This window comes from Solanum dulcamara, chromosome 4 (assembly GCF_947179165.1).
Source record: "Solanum dulcamara chromosome 4, daSolDulc1.2, whole genome shotgun sequence".
Lineage (NCBI taxonomy): Eukaryota > Viridiplantae > Streptophyta > Magnoliopsida > Solanales > Solanaceae > Solanum > Solanum dulcamara.
Window position 1 is genome coordinate 40,774,583 of NC_077240.1, and position 21,592 is coordinate 40,796,174.

At 35.2% G+C, this 21,592-nt stretch overlaps 1 protein-coding gene across 1 annotated transcript; it reads right to left on the reverse strand.

Moving 5' to 3' along the window:
- Window positions 1-6,021: 6,021 nt before the first annotated feature.
- On the reverse strand, window positions 6,022-8,753 carry LOC129885002 (receptor-like protein kinase ANXUR1). Its single transcript, XM_055959252.1, has one exon. The coding sequence runs from the start codon at window positions 8,751-8,753 to the stop codon at window positions 6,180-6,182; it is 2,574 nt and encodes an 857-aa protein (XP_055815227.1). The 3' UTR covers window positions 6,022-6,179.
- Between the last annotated feature and the right edge of the window lie 12,839 nt (window positions 8,754-21,592).

Here is a 21,592-nt window from a genome sequence, read left to right on the forward strand (position 1 = left end):
GGTGATAGAGATCCTCAACAGGCACATCATTAATGTAAGATTTCCATCCAGCTTTTGGTGAGGCCTTTTTACATTTATAGGCGCTCTTGAGTCTTTTATTTCAGTATTTACTTACTAGCATTTGAGGTAGCCGTGGGTATGCCCCTGTACCTATTTCCAAGTAAGTTTTATAGGCTTCTTACACTAATCACAGACAAAGTTTATTCAGTTACTTTCAAAGTTTAAGTTTTTAAGCATCGAGTAATATTATATTATATATATATATATATATATATATATATATATATATATATATATATATATATATTTAAATTGAGAAAGTTAAGTTTGCATATACTTATTGTGCCCATCTAAGTTTCTTTTTATGAGCTAAGTCTTCCACTTAGTGAGTTATCCAGACCAAGGGTTCGCTTGGGAGCCAGCAATAGTTTTTGAGTGCCTTCCATGCATAGGGTGTACACTCGGAGCGTGATAATGTTTTCTGAGTCTTACTCCAATAGCCCATCTACGGACGAAGGTGAGACATAATCCTAACCTATCTTGGCATCTACATCAAAATAGGTACAACACTAGCTAGCCCTTCCTAGAATCTCACCTCGGGTAAGCCATAACGCTAAGGTAAATAGGGTCCTGCAAGAGTCTATCTGGACTACTCACCACAACCAACCAATCATGGGAACTAATAGGGCTACCCGAAGGCCACAATCTAACCTGGAGGGTCACAACTAGCCTAACTCCAATCCTGAAATAAGCCTCACGGCCCTCAAAAACCAACATCTAAAGCAACTCTAGCCAAACCTAAGCTAAGGTTTCACATCAACAATACTAAGTCCATTCTAGCCTAATATCAACTCACAAGACCAATAGTTCTCTACTAATCGCAAGAAAACTCAAGAATTACCCAAAATAACAAAAATAAGGCTAAAACCATACAAGGAAGGAACATAGCATGTAATCATGATAGAAACCCACCCCCACACTTAGCTAATTAGCATTCTTGAACAATCAACAAATGAAGTCTAAGGATAGTAAGACATATCCTACCTCGAAGTCGATCACGCGTGCTTCCAATCCTCTAAATCATAGTTTTTACCTTCCAAGCAGCTTTAAAATGGTGTCACACTAACAAATTAATGATCACTGTGTTAATGCGGTCGTTTAGGCACCCAATTGAGAATAATTGGAAATGGGACTAAAAAGGGACAAAAATGGCAATGTGGACATGCACAAGGAATCATGAAATTAGTTCCATCAAAGGGTCCCAACCAACACAAGGAACTTGTGCCCCGAAAATAAGAACAATTCGACCTCTAAATCACCTAAAACAGCCCACACAATCAAGCGGGTCAACAATCACCATTAAAGGGAAAACAAGAAGTCTAGGGATGAGAATTTACCACAATAACAAATCCCCAACGATCCCAAAGCAATGCCTCGGCAAATTCAAACAAATACTTGTAAATCACACTTCAAAATGAGCTCCCAAGGTCAAGTTATGGAGGAAAAGATAATGAAAAAGAGGCTAATTAACTAAATAAATACCAGCGATGATTGTTAAAGTGGTGCTAGGATGCTAAAGCATCTAGGCCCCTCACTGGCAAGCCCGCTAAAGCGGCGCCTAGGCTGCTAAAGAGGTGCCAGGGCCCTAAAGTGGCTAGACCCTTGCTAGCAAGCCCTTGACTGCTTAAGCAACCACCGATAAAGTGGTGTCAGGCCCGCTTATGTGGCTACACCAGCACATGCAGTGACCCAAACTTTCTAAGTCTCAACGGACTCCGATCGGGTGCTCGAGATTGATTCCTCGTGCATACAAACAAACTATTCTACCCTAAAAAGTTTGATATTTTGGACTCAATGGAGATGTAAAAACTTCCATCGGAGGTCATCTCAACAAAAAGTGGGTTCCACACCTAAGGCTCTATCTTAGCCAAAAGCCACAAGGTTGCAAGAGATGAGTCTGAAAGCCTGAGGACCCAAACCAAGGGTACATCTAGACCAAATAGATGTTCCAGAGCTAAGATAACCATCGTACAATTTGAGCTATTTATCAAAAAATTTGACCAAAGTGAACCGTTTAGCCTTTAGCAGCTCCAAAACATAGAAACTTGCGTAAAAACCAAATAAACGGCCAGGTGATCGAATTTCAGTCCCAGCAAGTCATAAATGACTTAGGATCGCTATAGGAAAGCTTTAACGTCAAAAATACTACAAAATAGAGAATATGACCTAGAGGATCACTACAGGAATTTAATAGGTGCCATCATGACCTGTATTTCTGAATTATAACACTCTTTTTATGAGTATTTATTTACAATATATTTTGAAATAAATATTACAACTCATCTCACATGCGATTAATTGATTAGTGGTTCTTAAACTATTGATTAAACCCATTTAGTTTGGTATCGAGTTATGTAACATTCCTCAAAATGCTCACAAGTGCCTTAAGTATGCCTTGGGAATAGGCTGCTCATGTAATGCATTATCCTTAATTTTTTGGCAAATTCGAGTCTGGAATATCGATCAAGGGGTCAAAACCTGCGGGAAAATAGTCTCGGTAGATTTTTAGGACCTGTATATCGAAAGATAGATTTTTCAAAGAAACTGCACAAAAAGTGTTGCAGACTTGCTCCCATTCAGTGCAATTTTTCCCGAGTCAAACTCTGCCAAAATCTCATTCGCTTAAAATTTGCCTATCAGGGAACCTCCGCGTTGCGGACCTGGGCGATATTTTTTGTCCGAATTTAATTTTTAAGTAAGGGCACTTTAGACTTTCCCTAATTGATAGTTAATGAACCTAGACGTTTTAGGACCTAATTCAGCTTTATAAATTGATCTAAACTTCTAATTTTATTCATTCTTCTACAATTCACCTACTCAAATATTTCTCTCTCTACAAAAGACTCTCAAGGATTCCATTGAAGACTTCAAATAAATTCACTCAAGATCTCCATTAAAACTCTCAAGTTCTTCCAAATTATTTGGTTTTCTCACTTAAGGTATGTGGGTATTAATTCATGGATTCTTTCATCCATGAAGCCCAATCAATTTCTCAAGTTTTCTATCAAATTAAAATATGGTATTTTATGGATATTATGATCTCTAATCCAAATGCATGGATTATGATTCAAATTATGATTATAAGTCTATTTTGATATAAATTGATGATTATTGTATTAAATTGAAGAGTTTTTTCATGAATTCTCCTATATTGATCTCTAGGGTTCATGATGTAAATTATAGGTATTTTCAATTATACTTCCTAATGATATTATCTTTATGAATTATGTATGGGCTGATAGAAAGTATATGATCATGCATGTTTCCAAGTAAATATCATAATTTTCAAGTCAATTGATTATGGATTTGAGTTTTACTCTAAGTTCAAGGTATGAATTTCATGCAAGTTATGAAGTAAGGTGACTTAAGGCCCTATATGGTGACCTAGGACCTAACTATATGAATTATGCAAATATAATTGTAATGATGAAAGGACAATTCTCACATTACAAGTATGTTATGAAAATGAGCTACTCTATGATTTCAAACCTATGATCATGACTATAATATATGTAATTATGATTTATATATTATGTATGTATTCCATGGGATTTGACTTAGCACAGAGTGAACTTGAGGTGGGGGCCTACCAAAAGCCCTAGTAGCAACCTCATGTCTCTTAAACCACGTGTCACCGTAGGTTGCCTTCATGACCTAGCTATTGAATCCACATATAGTGTATGTATGATCCGCCTAGCGGGGTAGAGTCTACCTTGACAAGTAGATTCCCCTTTTTCTTTATTGTATGGGGAGACAACGGGATTTCATGTTATAGCTCGCATGATCTTATTGTCGGTTATGGTTCCCATCCCACATATGTACGACCTTATATGTATTTTCATGATCTAAATTATGCTTGTCTAATGTTTTGGTCACTATGATTTTCTCATGCTTACTTATTTCATCTTATCATGTGTTTTACTTGACCAATGCATCCAATGATTTACGTTGCATGTCATGCCCTCATACTTAGTACATTCCAACGTACTAATGCATACTTTTTGCTTACATTGTCTCATAATGTAGGGGTTGAGATTGAAGATCATATTCATCCACGTGGCTAGTTAAGCTTTCCTATCCGGCGGTGTTTATGGTGAGTCCTCATTTATCGGGGACTAGTTATCGAGTTGGTTATTATTTTCAAAGACTTTTGTTATGTTTCATATTGAGGGTGAGCTAGAGGCATGTTTTAGCCCCCCCCCCCCTGCCCATGCTCATGAGTAGAGGCATCTACTTGGACAAATATTTTGAGTCTATGTTGTCATGTGATATTCTTCGTTTTCTACTCATGGTTTAGACTCTCTTATGATGTTTCCTCTTTTATTTTACCTTATGTATGCTTATGATATGTACAAGATACTTGGTTGGAGTCGTTCGGGGTTTCGATCGCCGTGTTACGACTAAGTTCTAAATCGGATCATGACAAGTTAATAAAATGAAATGAACACAACCAAAGTTTCATTACAAGAACCCAACACACACAAATGCAAGATAAAAATTCATATCGATAAAACAACCTATATCGTGTGTACCCACCATTAATTTACGAATTCAATATACTCCTGCTTTTTATCCATGCATTTAATTACTTGATGTCTTTTTTTTAAAAAAAAAAGAATATATATATAAGTTAAGTCTAACTTAACCATCTTCAGAGAGAAAATAACCGAGTTCAAACTTTGCTAAGACATACCAAATAAATTCTTATGACATTTACTGTCACATTATTGCATAAAATAAATTTAGTTTATTCTATTTAATATTGCTAACATGATTTTAACAACATAGCATGTTTAGAAGGATGACCTATATAAATCATAGAGTAATGATTTCATCATTCATATTTATATATAAGAATAAGAAATTCAAACATGAACAGTCAACAACATCATACTTTTTATAACAATTACAAACTTAAATTAATTTTTTTAAAAAAACATCTAATAGCGTATGTTCCTCATACTCTTTCTCCCTGTTTCTCGTTTTTTTAAAAAACCTTTCATTTAATTTTTTTTTCTTACATATATAATGTATCCTCCCTTTTTTTCTTTTACGAATGACATGCTTACTTTAACAAACAAACTAAAAGAGATAAATCGATACTATTTTAAAAACATAACTTATGCAATAAAGAAAGAACTTCACAAAATAATTAACTTTGTGAACTAAATAATATAAGAAATCAATGGAACAATTGCGTTCATAATTTTTTTTTACAACAAAATTATAACAAAATAGACAAGAATCAAGTAAGAACTTGTGTAATTAAATTAACTAAAAGAGAAGCACGAAAGTCGTCATTGAAAACTCGAACAGGAATTAAAATCAATTCACAAATATAGAAAGTTAAATGATTAGTATAAAAATAAAAATTGTCATTAACAACATATTAAAATTACTAGCTTATTTATTAAAACCTAAATCAATATGAAAAATATATGTTTTTTGTAAAATTTACTTTTCTTTTTGAAAGAATGAAAAATAAAACTTATCCTAAAATGTGACTCTATTTTTTTTAAAATTTTTCAAATCTTTTAAAATAAAACTTACTAAAATAAAATTAAAAAAATATCTAATTTAGACTAAAAAAATAATTACACACTAAAAAGGGTGTAAACTTTAGGTTTGGTCAAAATTAGATGTTCACACTGACTTGTTTGTAAATCAAAAAAGTAACCTTTCTTTCAATTCTACTATTATCCACATGCATGATATATAACGAATTGTGTATTCCACCATAAATTTGTTATACTAGTTGATCTGTTTACTTTTTGTTGAATAATAACGCATACCATTAGAGAGTCATAATCATAAAATAAAAATTGTGCTAACCATTAGCAATGCAGCTATAACATTAAACCTGCTTCACTGATCACAGGGAAGCAAGAATGAAGGCATCAAGGATGACAGAAATACAAGCTACAAGTGTATTTGCTTTTCACCCCCAATCTAGGAGGATTATTAGTACTTCCACTTAATTACCATCCACATGACTAGAAGATGGATGTGCTCTACAAACTAAGCAACCCTCATCATCAATTATAAACTCTCCTCAAAATTGCTAACCCCGATGGGAAACATCTAAACAAAAACAAAAGCACAATTGTATCACTAAGCAACTATCTACCTTGTGGATTCACAATTTGTGAGAAGACAGCCTCCGTGCTGTGCTCCTCTGACTCTTGACCTTCTTCTGCAACAGTTAACAATTCTGTATGCATAACATAAGCATCGTTAGCTTTCTGTTCTGCCACAATTTTTGGTTCATCAGGATCACTTTGCAACTGAAGGCAGTACTCAAGATTCCACAACACTGAACCCATTGAAGGACGATCAGTTCCGTGATCAGACAAGCAACTCACTGCTGTATCGACAAATTGCTTCAAACATTCTTGTATCATCTCCCCCTTAATATGTGGATCCATAAGTTCCTTGGTAGTATTTCTCCTATGGCAGTGTAAAGCCCAATCTGCTAGACTGACTTGTTCCTTTGGAAGACTAGGATTTAGAGCTGGCCTTCCGGACAATACTTCAAATAGGACAACCCCAAAAGAGTAGACATCAGACTTTTCTGTCAGTTGTTGTCTTCTGAAATACTCTGGATCCAAGTATCCAAAACTTCCTTTTACCATTGTACTAACATGGGTTTGATGGAGATTAGGTCCCGTTTTCGAGAGACCGAAATCAGAAACCTTTGCCACCCACTTGTCATCCAACAAAATATTTGTAGTTTTCACATCCCTATGGATGATAGTGTACCTTGCACCAGTGTGAAGATAGTGAAGACCTCTGGCTGCACCGATACAAATATCCAACCTTTGCTTCCATGATAAGGGTGGCTTGTTGTGCTTGTAAAGGTGCTCTCTCAATGTCCCATTAGCCATGTAATCATAGACTAATATCATCTCTTCATTCTCTTCACAAGCCCCAATGAGTGAGACTAAGTGTCTATGTCTAAGTTTTGAAAGCAATTCTATCTCAGTTTGAAACTCATGAAGACCTTGTTCAGAAGAAGGGTTTGCCCTCTTAATAGCAACAATAGTACCTCCATCAATCTCTCCTCTATAGACTTTACCAAATCCTCCAACTCCAATAACTCGTGACTCGTCAAAATTCTTTGTACCATGTTTTATCTCAGCTAGGGTGAAGTACCTACAAAGGCCTCCACCAATGTTAGAAATGTGACTACTTCCACTGCTTTTACCTGAGATAGTTGTTCTAGTTTCTGTAGTCCTAGAACTATAAATTGGTAACCAACCACCTCTGCTAGACTTATTCCCTCCATTGTTCATATTCTTCCTTCGCTTGACAAAAGTAAGTACAACAAGAACAATACTAAGGCCAGCTGTCATTCCTGCCACTGAACCAACTATTATGCTTTTCTTACTAGTCTTGTTTGATGCAAATGCTGGTTTTGGCTGAGAATCAATGTCTGGAGCTGCTGGAGGTGGTGATGGCACAGGATTGGGCCCTGCCAAATTTCCCGTTGTATCATTGATCTTAAAAATCTCTAATCCATTGAGGATTGCATCATAAAACTCAGCCTTCGTCTCATCAGTAGGATGTAAAGCTATCCACATTTCATCATTACCTGGTTGAAATATTACAAAGTCCTTGTATGCTGGCACATTTTGGGCCGAAGACCATGCAATCACATCAGCTTCTTCTAAAGCAGTCTGATTATTAAGAAATATGCTGAACACCCTCTGATTTATCCTTTTCATTTGAAAATCACAGAAATGTAACCTCACGAGATAAGTGAAATTTGCATCAATTTGGAAGATCCAAGTGAGATTATAATTCCTATTAACATCTGGATTTGGCCCCATGGATCGTGCTGTCCTATAAACATTCTCTGAAGCAATGTAATTGGGTAAATTAGAAGGATAAGAAATTTTCATACTGTTATTAGCTGCAGATGTGATACCAAATGATGCACCAAACAAATAGGGTGCGTCATCATACCATATTCTCCCCAGGCCTGAGTCATTATTTGCTGGAATATATTGTCCACCAACATTTAACCTGAACATGGTTTGCATCGAAGAAGCTTGTGTTTCCGTAGTCTGATACGAGAACCCCACCATAGGTGCGGCTTCAAAGATTTCAGGCATTGAAACAATCTCAATTCCATTGATAAAGGCAAATGAGTCATTATACGCCGAAGAAGGGCTAAAGGTGATATTGAGTGTGGGAGTTTGAAGAGGGACAAGAGTGAATTCCCTTATGATATAAGCCTGTGTTAGTGCTTGTGCTGTGATTGAGGCACTGAAGTTGTTGAGAAGAGTAAAACCCGCAATGGTTACAGAAAAGAATGAATTGGAGCAATTGAAATTGTCATAAGAAGATGGATAAAAATGAAGTCTAATCCAATGGCGAGATTTCGAAGAAACATGTAAGGTATAGGTGGTTTGAGTCTTGAAAATTCTAGCAGTCATGTAAGGAATATCAGAAATCAATGAAGGGTCTTGGTATTTAGCTTTAGATATGATTGAATTAGTAGAAGAAGAGGGAAGATATGTGGAATCTGGGCTCCAAATCCTGCCATCTGCATCTGTGGCATTACTTGTAGCCCCACAAGACAAAACAAAGGAATAAGAATTTGTAACATTTGTAAATGAATACACCTTGCTTAGGAGGGAATAAAATGTAGTTATGATAACCAGAAAATTTACACAAGTGTAAAATTTCATTGTTGATTCTCAAGTACATGCAATAGATAAATACCTATAATGGCTTTTTTATTAGCCATTAAGTTTAACAAGTTCTCTCGCCTTTAATGCATTTCATCCACGGACAAGGGATAAATAGCAAAGAAAAATGGAGATTCAATCTAAGATTTTTGAATGAAATTTTTCTTCTTTTATTGCTTTGTGTTTTTCTTTGAATGAGTATTAGGATTGAGAAACGTTAGATACGGTAAGTTAGTGGTAAGAGATGTTTTAGTAACGCCTAGTACCTCTTTTCCCTTTTTATTCATTAATCTATTAAATAGGGGCCATTAAATTTTATTAATATAGTCATTGTTCAAAGTCACATGTTATGTGACACATTCTCCACACTTATCTTTTACGATTTCTTTAATTATTTTATTCACCATTTGCAACTTCACTCGAAGGAAAATATTTATCTTTTGCTATTTCATTTAAAAAGTTTTTTTTATCTATTTTTTAATCAAGTCTAATATTTTTGCTTTTCCTATATTGAATTCTTTTTTTCTTTTGTTATTTTGTGTTTTTTCCTTGAGTGAGTATTAGGATTGAGAAACATTAGATACAACTAGTGGTGAGAGATGTTTTGGTAACGCTTAGCACCTCTTTTTCCTCTGTATTCACCGATCTATTAAATATGGGCCATTAAATTTTATTAATATAGTCACTGGTTATGTGGCACATTCTCATTGTGTGACACATTCTTTTATTATCTTTTTTTTCTGAAAAATATTAATCTTTTGCTAGTTCAATAAAAAATCTATTCAAGTGGAAAAGTATATATCCGATCACTTGTTAATTACGAGATACATGATTTATTTTAAGTTAAAAAAAAAAAAAAAAAACCACCCAATTTTAACAAAAACTCTCCAATTTAACCCACTACTCAACCCGTAAAATCTCTTTATATGTTAAACAATTATCCAAAAAGTTCCAAAATTACAGATTTGGTACCGGCAATTGGTTTTTAGTCAGTAAAATTTACTTAGGTATACTTTGATTTTCCGAATTTTGTTGCAGAAAAATAATACTAATTTAAGCTAAATGACCCATTTTAAATTAGTCTTTTCTTTCTTTTTGATTTAGCATACTTAACAAAAGTATATTATGTTAGATCAATTAAATGTTCACAAATAAGTTTTTGTAAAAAGATAACAAAACCAACACGTTGCTTGTGCATAACAGTTTAATTATTATATTGTTTTATTATTCATATTTCTGTGAAGGATATTTTCCAAAAGTCCAAAATCATTCGGATGATGCTTTCCAAGTCTCCTTTCTAAAGCACTTTGTTAAAATAATTTTGTTATAAAACTAACTTAATAGAATAACAATATTGAAATATATAACAACGACCCAGTGAAATCCCACAATGTGATGTCTGGGGAGGATAAAGTGTACGAAAACCTGACTCCTACCAAGGTAGGACAGCTGTTTCCGAAAGACCCTCGGCTCAGTAAAATCAAAAATCAAAAAAGAAGTCAGATAAGAATAAGAAGTTCAAAGCAATATGAAAAAACAAGCAATATGAGTTTTGTATACGTGATTTAGGGACACACGCATAAATATCTTTTATTCTTATGGTATAAAGGGTGTTTATACTTTAAGACAAAACGGAACTAAAAAATTTAAATAAACACCCTGTCAAGGCTTGAACCCAAGCTTTCAAGGCAAATTTGCACACCCTTAACCACTAGGCTATCTTTTTTTACTATGTCAAGGGTGTTCAACAATTCGTATATATCCAATAATATCAATATTTAATATATATACTTGCAATTGTTTTTGACAAATGTTGTTCATTTGATTAGTCTTAACTAGGTGTAGCTCCGCCCTTGACGTCATGACCAGAGAAGCTTTCAAATTGCTATGTTTCATAATTATGGTGCTTAAGGATACAAAGTGTGAGTATAATACTTGTGAGTTCCTACAAAATCATATTTCCCTTTAATAAAAAGGTAAGGTGCTAGTTATAGCTAAATCCTTGGGGACAATAGCCGCAAACTCTGCTCCAATAAAGTTATAGTTATGTAATAATTGGTAGATATGTTGAACCTTTTTGCATCGATTAAGTTCTTTGTCTTATCTTGAACAATATCGATTGTCATGATCCATTGCCACGAGTCATGATGACACCTACTATAACTCTCAGCAGGTAAGCTAACCAGTATCCCAAAACTGTGAGTAATGAAATTAAAGGTAGAAACTAAACAATACTAAAACAATAACAGGAACAACAACAATAACCAAGATCACATCGAATAAAATACATACATCAAAACATAAGATCCCTCCCAAAAGGTGGAAGTCACAAGTACAAAGCTACTACAAATTATTGATACAAGTCCCAAAAGTGGACCATGGAAATAAAGACTGTCTCAAAAAGCAAAAGACAAGTCAAAGATGTAAAGATGGAAACAAGATGATCAAAAAACACCAAATGCTCATTCAGGCCTCCGAAGTAGACTACAGCTGGCCTAAATCAACGCTGTTAACTGATGCTCAGACCTGCATTATTAAAACAGATGCAGAGTGTAGTATGAGTACCAAAACAACAGTACCTAGTAGGCATCATAGATGGATTGGGCTTAAAAATTAAAAGCAATAAGAAAAGATAGAATCTGAGAAAAAATAACTGAATGAGACAGAAAATAAAGGACAAGAGTATAAGGATTAAAAGAACTAAATATAGCTAAGTAAAGCTAACTGGGCCCTCATAAGCCCATAAGGTACACTTGTGCACAAGTTCAAGTAAAAATCCGAGTGAATTCCCATAAGCTCGATGAGTACACAGGATTACTAAAACTACTAAGAATGTAAAATGGTGAGTCCAGAGCTGGAAGAGCGTAGCCCGGACCTCGAACCGCAGATGAGTCTCAAAGGAATAAATCAACAATAATCTCCGAATGATCAAGTAAGAAAATCCCAGCTAAGAAGTCTAGTGCCCAGACCTCTAACTGTTGATGAGTCTCAAAGGAGCAAAGGTTCGTGATCAAATAAGTCATCTCCGTAAAAGATAAACGGACAGCATGACCAGACCTTGAATCTGCGATGATAGCGGTTGTCGAATAATATCATCTCATCTCATCATTTTGAAACCACCGTGGATCGACGTCCACTCTCAGATAGTCAATTCAGCACTCTAAGCATGACCCAAGCCCGATCTTGAATCACCAAACGAGGCCCCAATGCTCAAATCGTCCATAAATGAGCCGAAAAAGAGAGAGAGAGGGTAAAAGGTCATCAAGCTGAGGAAACACTTATCTAAGGCTCAAACTACCAGACTCAAGTCTGCTATTCCAGTCTACAAGGAGTTAAGATGACCGAATCATTTTAGGAGTAAAATCAAGGCATAAAGGTTCCACTATCACTAGTATTTGGAAAACACTATTCTAAGCCTAGATTAAGGCCAACATGTTCAATATCCATAGAAAATATTAACACTCAAGACACAAGGTATGGATGATCACAGTAGAAATAACAACATGCTCGCAAGAACCCTAATTACCCAAAAAATAGCCTAAAACATGATTTCTACACTAGTAGGCATGCTCAATCACCGAACCAACCCAAATTCTACATAATCTTCATGGTACCACATAAACAAGCTCAGTCTCAGAACAGGAAAGTCGTAGCCTACTTGTAGGTCAATCATGCGCTCTCCAAAATTACAGTACTAGAGATTTTTCTTTTTGAACAGCCTCCGAATGCTGTTATGTTATAAAATAATAGGTTCACAACATCAATACGGTCGTTTTGAAACTAAATTTACTAAATTCGGATACAAACTAATTTTTGGAGCAAAAAAAGGGGAATGTGGGACCTGCTCCGATAATTTTGAAATTAACTCCATAAAAAAGTCTTATTTACCTCCCCGAGCTTGTGCTACAAAATGGAGCATAATCACTCGAACCAGTAAAAATAAGGTCATGCAATAATTCTCAATTAACTAAACTAAACAACAAGACAACATGCTAAAGCTTGATTTTACATCGCATAAAGGTTCCCAACCACTTTCCGAAGTCCCAAACACCTTCTCTTAGCTATTTCTCACAGTTTGGCCTTTGAATCACCCAATTTTGCCATGAAATAAAAGAGAAAACTAAGTTTGAAGTTGGGGAAATATAATTGAAAATGGGACTTAAATCACATCCTCAGGTGTCAGAAAACAGACCCCAAAAGTCGCTTAAGCGACCACCTTAATGAGGCGGGCCTCGCTAAAATGAAGACCTTGTCTCTTTAGCGACTATTCTGTCGCTTTAAATACACCCGCCTAGGAGGGCCCCTCACTTTAGCGACACCTTGATTGCTTTAGCGAGGGTCACTTTAGCAACCAAGGGTGGATTTAGCGACGACACTAGACATAGCTACATCAGTTGTATTTTGGAAATGGCCAAGTCTCCGATGGGGTGCTCGGGATTTATTTGGAACCCCGTGCATGCAAAGGATATATGCTACCCAACCAAATTCGACGTTCCAGACTCAATGGTGCAGTCAAAATTTCTATACAAGGTCATTTTGACAAAAAGTAGGTCCCACACCCATGTAATATTTTTAGATAAATTCCACAATGGCCCTCGGGATTAGACAAAAGTCTCGAGAAGCGCACGAAGGATCTTCCTAGATAAATTTTGATATTTTAGAACTAACCGTGCTGATGGAATTTTAATCTGAGTGTGTTTTCCAAGAATATTGACCAAAGTCAAACTTAAGCCAAATTTCAAAGGCTAAACCGTCTAATGGCCCAAACTCGCACTGAAAAACTCAATTATCATGCCAACCATACTACTATCCTAGTTTGGCCATTCTTGAGCTGATGGAATTGTCAAAATTCTGTTCTAAAGTCATTTACCTAAAGTTATGACCGAAATCAAATTTTTAAGTTTCAAAAGCTCCAAAACAAGGCATTGGGCCTAAAACACAAACAAACATCTAAACATCCTAGTCTCAAGAAACTCTCTCAAGACTCACCTAGGTTTGTTCTTCTCCAATTAAGCTAGGGTTTCAAGATCTTAAGTCTCCTTTCTCAATTTAATAGCTAAGGATCATCGAGGTGTGTGAGAATTTCATCTATGGATACTTTCCATCCATGGAGTCCTAAAAATTTCTCCCTTTTTCTATCAATTTCAGTTTAGTTGTTCTAGAGTTTTGATAATTTAGCATTGGGTTCATTCAATTATGCTTTTACTCATATTCAATGATCTTGTTATGCATGAATTTATCTTAAATACATGTTTTCAATGATTTTTACATCAACCCATGCATTATGCCTATTTTATGATTATGAACTATATTTTAAGTTTATGCATGCATCATGAATTTATGAACTATGATTTTAAGGATGCTTCTAGATGAAGTATCAATACGAAATTTATGAAAAGCTTATCATGATTTTGATGCTTTAGATAAGTATCTTTATGAATATATTATGTTGTCATGGTATGTTGAAGGAGATATTCTTATGATTTTCAAGTATTTATGATAAACTTGGTATTACTAGATTCTTACCATCTTCAAAGCTTATGATATTTTATGTATGACATTCCGTTGACATTTGACCTAGCACCAAGTGGACCTTGGGATAAAGGCTCACCCGTTATTAGAGATGGAGTTCTTTAAAAGCAATCTCATTATCCCATAATTACATGCCACTGTAGGAAGAAGGATCCCCCGTTAGTAGAGTTTTTATTCCTTAAAAAGGTCCACCCAATAGTTGAGTCTTGATTCCTTAGTAGCTTAGTGGATCCACTAATGCGATGTTATGATTCTTACCTTGGCAAGAATGGACCCTCTTTTTTCGGTGTGTAAGGAAAATACTGGACTCCATGTTATAACTCACATGGTTTATGTCGGTTAACGATATATCTCACAAACACTTATGAATTTCACTATGATTTATGATTCTCTCACTATGTTACATTTTGACTTATGATTTTCTTACAAGTTTGAATTGACCATCCATTATGTTTCATATGATGTTTTAAAGATTTTTAACTATGTTTAGCTTGTTCATTGCATTATCATCATTTACGACATGCATTGCATATTCTCCATACTTAGTATATTTCATGTACTAACGCATACTTTTGCTTACATTGTCTTATAATGTAGGATCCGACTCTCACCCTCCCGCACATGGCTAGTTGGTGATCTACTCAAAGTTATCTTTTGGTAAGTCCTCATCATTCGAGGGCGAACCCATAATGTCTTTTCTTTTATTTTCAAACTTATGTTCTTTTATTATGCTGTGGTGAGCTAGAAACTTTTTCTATGCCCATTTATATTAGTAGTCTGACATTTTCTGCATTTTAGATGTTATTCTTAGACTCCTCTCATGTTGAGTAGTTATGATTAGATTTCTATTGAGACTTTTCCACATTGTAAGTTATCTTCTATTTCGTGCTTGAAATGTCATGCTATGCATGCTAAGAGGCTTGGTTGGAGTCCTTTGGGATTCTAATTGATATGTCACACCTAGGTCTTAGCTTGTTCGTGACATTGGCACATTGGGAAATTGAAACTTAACTACTCGATTTCTACACCCAATAGAAGCATAATATGCATGAAGTCAATCCATACCAAGGATAACATCAAAATTAGTCATATCAAGCTCTACTAGATCAACTCAGGTGATTTTATGAAACACCGAGACTAGGAAATCTATATTGACTCATTTAGTCAAACCTGAATCACCAATAGGAGTATATATTGAAAAGAGCTCTAGCAAGACTTCGAGACTAACATCAAATATTATAGCAAGATAAAGAGTAACAAAAGATAGAGTCTCTCATGGATCTAATAAAATATAAACATGAAACTAAAAGACTCATAATATATCATTCACCACATTTGGAGAATCCTCCAATGAGTCTAAAAAGCATAAAATCTGTTTTGGCACTAACCACCACCAGAACCCGATGTATTACCATATTGGGTCGGACAACCAGAAGTAGTAGTTTGAGTCTGAAGACGATCACCTCCATCTCTACTAGCAACTGAAGAAAAATCTCTTACTCTAAGACCTTTGCCATAACCATAACAAGTATCGAAACCTTCCAAACAATAACCTCGATGGCTCTTCCCAAACTTTCTTGCAGACTGGGATAGTATGACCACTCCCTTGAGGCTTAGGGTTGGATAACGTATCCTTGTTGAACTTGGGGCAGAGTACTAGAAGAATTCTATCCGGAGAACTTTGGGCGAACCTGAGAACGGGCACTATTTTTGGACCTCTCATGTGAGAAGTCACCACTATTGATTCGAGCCCTCTTTGACTCTTTAGCCTTTTCCTTGAGTTTTTCTTCCTCAATTTGTTCAGCGTGCGTCATCCTTGAGATGTCCATCTCCTTAATCAATATGGCAGTTATACACTCTTTGACCACCAAGTCAGAGACACCCAAAACAAACTTGCTCATGTGAGCTATAAAGTCGGCAACCATGAGTGGATCATATTTGGAAAACGGAGTAAACTTCAAAGCATATTCTCTCACACTCATATTACTTTTCTTTAGATTGACGAACTCTTGAATTTTGGCCTCCCTTAGTTCGAGAGGAAAGAAACGTTCAAGAAAGGCATCTTTGAACTCTTTCCAATCCAAGGGACCCACATCCCTATCTCTTTCACCCTTCCATTGATCAAATCAAATTTGAGCCATACCTTTCAGTTGGTAAGAGGCTAAGTCCGCCTTACCAACTGGACTAACTCCCATAATGTCAATAATATTGTGAATACCTTCTATGAACTCTTATGAATCCTCATCTACCTTTGACCCATGAAACTCCAGATGGTTCATTTGTGAGAAGTCACGTACCCTAGTCACTGTCATACCCATATTTGGATTCACAGAAGACACCACTTCTCGATTGGCTTGTGCCGTCATAGCTTGAGAAAGTACTTGAAAAGATGCTTAGAATATGGCATGGGATACTTATTCGGCTAAAGGATCATTAGGAGCTTGTTGCTTCTCATCAATAGTCCTTCACAATGGAGCTGTTCGGGGAGACATAATTCTATAAACGCAAAGAATAAGAGTTAGAAGAAAAACTTGGAGAGTTTAATTCTATCGCACGACTTAAGAATAATAAAAGAAATGAAGTTTCCTAAACGCCTCATAGCATCCTATTAATAGATGTGGAGCAATTCACACCCATGAACAAGACTCTACTTGACGCGGCATGTCAAACAACCTATGACACTTGAACCTTGTGCTCTAATACAAAGTTTTTCACGACCCAAGTTAGGCTCTATACGTGACACAGTGATTAAAATCCCAAGGAAATCCTACCAAACCTCTTAGTGTACATAGCAAGACATACAATCATGAAACCAAAACTAAACTATAAATGCGGAATATAGTCTCAATATATAGAATCTCGAATATAAGAGAATTCAAACATAATAGCCAAATGAATTAAACATACTCTTCTAGTCTGACAATATCTTTACTAAACTTAGACAGAAGTGTAGGACAAGCCCTAGCTCACCCAAAATATAGTAAAGTGAAATATTCTAACATGAAGAAATATCATAGTGGATTCTCCCTAGAATCACGAGGATTCACTAAAATATCAAAACTCCAATGGAAATCAGAACTAACCATATGGATGGGTGGGAGCATCGTGATCTATATTATGAAACAATATAGGTAAAAGTGTGTGTTAATACATTGAATGTATTAAGCATGTGAGAAATATGCGTAACATGAGAAAATGGACATAATAAGCATGCACATGAGAAATGCATGGCCAAAATTATTGAAAACCGTGAAGTAAATCATAAAGGCGTTAGAGAAGGTCAATGCATCATAAAAACATTATTGAGGAGCTTGTAAGAAAACATAGTCATTTTGTGGGATATTAACTGTAACCGATAATAAAACCATGCGAGCTATAACATGGAGTCCAGTGTAACTCCCACACCGAAAAAGGAGAGGTTACTAGCCAAGGTAGACTTTGTATCATTAAAATCATGAGCTATATATTGATCCATTAGCTAAGTCATTTAAGACAAACTACGGGGGCACATAGTTTAGGACTAGAGGTTACTACTGGAGGCTTCCTTACCAAGCCTCCACATCAAGTCCTCTCGGTGCTAAGTCAAATTTCAACGGAATAGATAAAATATTATAGCATAACACTAGAAAAGGCAATAATCACATACCAATATACATTATAAAAATCATATAAGAGTATCTCCTTAAATCATGATTTCATAACATCTTTATAAGACAATTATCTTTCTAAGCATCTAAATCATGATTTCATTCATATTGTGAGAAATCTTTCACAATTCATTGATACATAATTGAAATTATCCTTGAAGCATAATTCATTACTTTTGTAAAATATTCGAAAAATCCTTCATCAATATCATGATCATAGTTTATAGTTTATATTGAAAAGCATAGGCATAATGCATGGGTCCATGTAAAATCAATTGAAAATTATGTATTATAGTAAATTCATCCATCATGAGACAAAATAAGATCAAATGAATCAAAAATAGAAAGGACCCATAAAGAATTGACATGAAATTCTTATTGAATTGAATGACTTTGAAATTTGAGAATTTAGATCTTTTGGGACCCAATGGATGAATGAAATCCATTGGTGAATTCCCACATACTGGGATATCAACACCCTAAAATCAATGTAGATTGAAGGACTTAAGCTTGGATACCCTAGCCTTGAATTTGAGGAGAAACCTTGGGAGAGAACTTTGATGCCTTAGATGAATTTTAGATGAAGTAGTTTGAAGGGTTTGGATAGTTATAGGATGTCTAAAAGTAGCCCCAAAATGACGTGGTCTAAACATTGAAAGAATGAGAAATGTCTGAAATGACCATGGAATTAACTGACTGTTTAAGGTCTACAGATACCTCTACGGACCGTAGAAGCTTGTACGGTCCGTAGAGGGCCATCCATAGAAAGTGCCTTGAGTTTCTGAGTTTTTTGTCCAAGGTATATGGTAATGCTCTACACCCCGTAGAACCTTATACGACCTATGCAAAGCATCCATAGAAGTCACGTCTCAAAATAGGAGCTACTGGAATTAAACCTTATTCCTACGAACATGGTTTACGAGTTGTAGAAAGCATTACAGATCGTTGAACCCCTCATCCTGTAGAAGCCCTGAATCTCACTCTTTGAACCTCCTTCAATGGGAAATCCTAAAAACCGTAGGACTTTATACGGTTCTAGATAGTCTCGTATAAAGACCCTTCAACATTAATTCTTTTCCAACTCTCAAGTTCCCTTCCACGAGGCCCTTCTACATATCGTAGAACACTATATGGATTGTAGAAGGTCTCGTCTAAGCCATCAGTGCCAAAAATATTCCTAATTGTTAGAATCCTTATTTCCACGATTGCCTCCTATAGTACATATATCTTTGTAAGGATCGTAAAAATGCTCGTACAACTGGCACTAGTGAGTTTCTGCAAATTTTTCCTTTTTGTTTGACTTTTCAACTTTTGGGGTCTTACACTAGTAAAAACTTCTCTTTTCCTTGTCAATCATTTTTTTCACATATTTTTACCTAAAATATGCATGAAAGCACAAATAAGTAGTCTGTTTTGATAGTTAGAAGACACAAATTCACAAGAAAAAGGCAACAAATAAGTGGTAATTTCACCACTTATCAAAGCTCACCCTGTGTTTCGTATATCTATGTTGAAGAGATATCATGGGGATGAGGATTCTATCATTAAGTGGGATTCAGTCTTGTTAGACAAGGATCTTCAATATGAGAAGGAATCGGTTGTAATTATTGATCATGATGTTCGAAAGTTGAGGACTAAAGTGATCAAGATGGTAAAAGCATAATGGAAGCATCATCTGATTGAGGAATCCACTTGGTGATCTTCACTAAAATGGTCGGATAGAAGTTAAACAGATTCTTTCAAGTGATAATCGTGCAGACTTATTCACTAAGACATTGTCAATATCAATATCATCTCCGAGATATCAAGTAATGTTTTCATTAAGGGAATGAGATATGTGTTGTACTCTTTTTCTTAATCATTGTTTTGTCCCAATTAAATTTTTCTGGTAAAGATTTTTAATGAGACAACACTCAAGACATATTATGAGATGTGTGTACTCTTTTTTTATCAGGATTTTTACATTGAAATTTTCCTCAAAAGATTTTAATGAGGTACATTATCTATGGGCATCCAAAGGGGAGTGTTATAAATTCATTGAATTATTAGATTGTCTATTTACTTAATACATAGATTACTTACATTCATGTAGATATCAACTTATAAATAGAGATGTCATTGTCTCTCTATTGCTTTCATCTATTATTATTCTTTACTTAATGGTACGAAGGAAAATGATTTACATGGAAAATGTTTTTCTAGAAAATGTTTCTTGGAAAATAAGTGGATTTCTAACTTATTTTTTCATGTTTGGTTGGTGAGTAGAAAATAGTTTTCGAAAAATATTTTTTAGTGTTTGGTGGTGAATGAAAAATATTTTTTAGAAAATATATATTATTTTTGGTTAGAGAGTATAAAATACTTTTAGAAAAATAATTTTTGACCCGTAAACGAACCCTGATAATCAATCCAGGACCCGACCTCGACATCTGAATTAGGATACGACCCGATGACCAATCCAAAATTCGATCCTAAAATTTGACTCAGGACCTAACCTTGACTTTTAATTCGAGACTCGACATTCAAATTGGAATCCGACCCTGACCCCGATTTCGACACTCAAACCTGGACACAACCCAACTATCAATCTGGGATTCGAAGCCGACATTCAACCCAAGACTTGACCTCCGACTCCCGATCCTGACCCGAACACCGACACTCGACTTCAATGAATAATTCACGATTCAAATCAAACACCTGATTCTAGATCCGACACCCGAATCAGGACCCAACTTCTGAACTAGGACTCGACCTTAGAACCCAAATCCAATCCGACACTACTCAACTTCCGACTCAAGATTCGACTTTCAAATTGGAATTCGACCATGAATTTCGAATTGAGACCCAACCACACCCGATCCAGAATCTGACTTTTAAACTGGGATTTAAAAAAATTAAAAAATAATTTTTATTTTTTTTTTTGTTAGGGGAATGGGGGCGGGAGGGGGTTGGGTAAGGGGTTGGAGTAGGGGTGGGGGTGAGAAAATGATTTTTTTAAAAATTTAAAAATATTTTTTGAAAAAAAATATTTTTTTTAAAAAAGAATTGGGGGAAAGGGGGGTGGGGGTGGTAGGGGTCGGGGTAGGATTGAGGTAAAATAAAATGAAAATTTTAAAAATTGAAATATGTTTCAAGTTTGGGGTAGGAGTGTGGTTTAAAACAATAATTTTTTAAAATTTTGAAATATTTTTCAAAAATATTTTTTTTTTGTTGGGGGAGTGGGGGTAGGGATGGTCAAGAGTTTGGTGGGGTAATAAAAATTGAAATTCTTAAAATTTGAAATATTTTTCAAAACTAAAATTTTAAAATTTTAATTTTTTAGTTTGGGAGGGGGGTTGGTTTAGGGGTAAGGGGGAAGAGTAGAGGGGTTAAAAAATTGAAATTTATTAAAAAAGAAATTTTAAATTATTTTTTTTGGATGGGGAGGGTCAGGGTACAGGATACGGGGTGAGGTAAGAAAAAATGTAATTTAAGGTTGGAGGAGAGTTTTAGAAATTGTTTTCTTTAATATTTGGAGGTAAGTCATTTTTTTAATTTTTTTTTAGGATAATAAGTTGATTTGGAAAACATTTACTAAAACATTTAAGCCTATCAAACATGAAAAAATTGAGTAAAAAAAATATTTTCCTTCATACCAGACACAGTTAATTTACTTTGATT

Coding starts and splice junctions, on each gene's coding strand:
- LOC129885002 (XM_055959252.1), bottom strand. CDS start 8,753: ATGAAATTTTACACTTGTGTAAATTTTCTGGTTATCATAACTACATTT.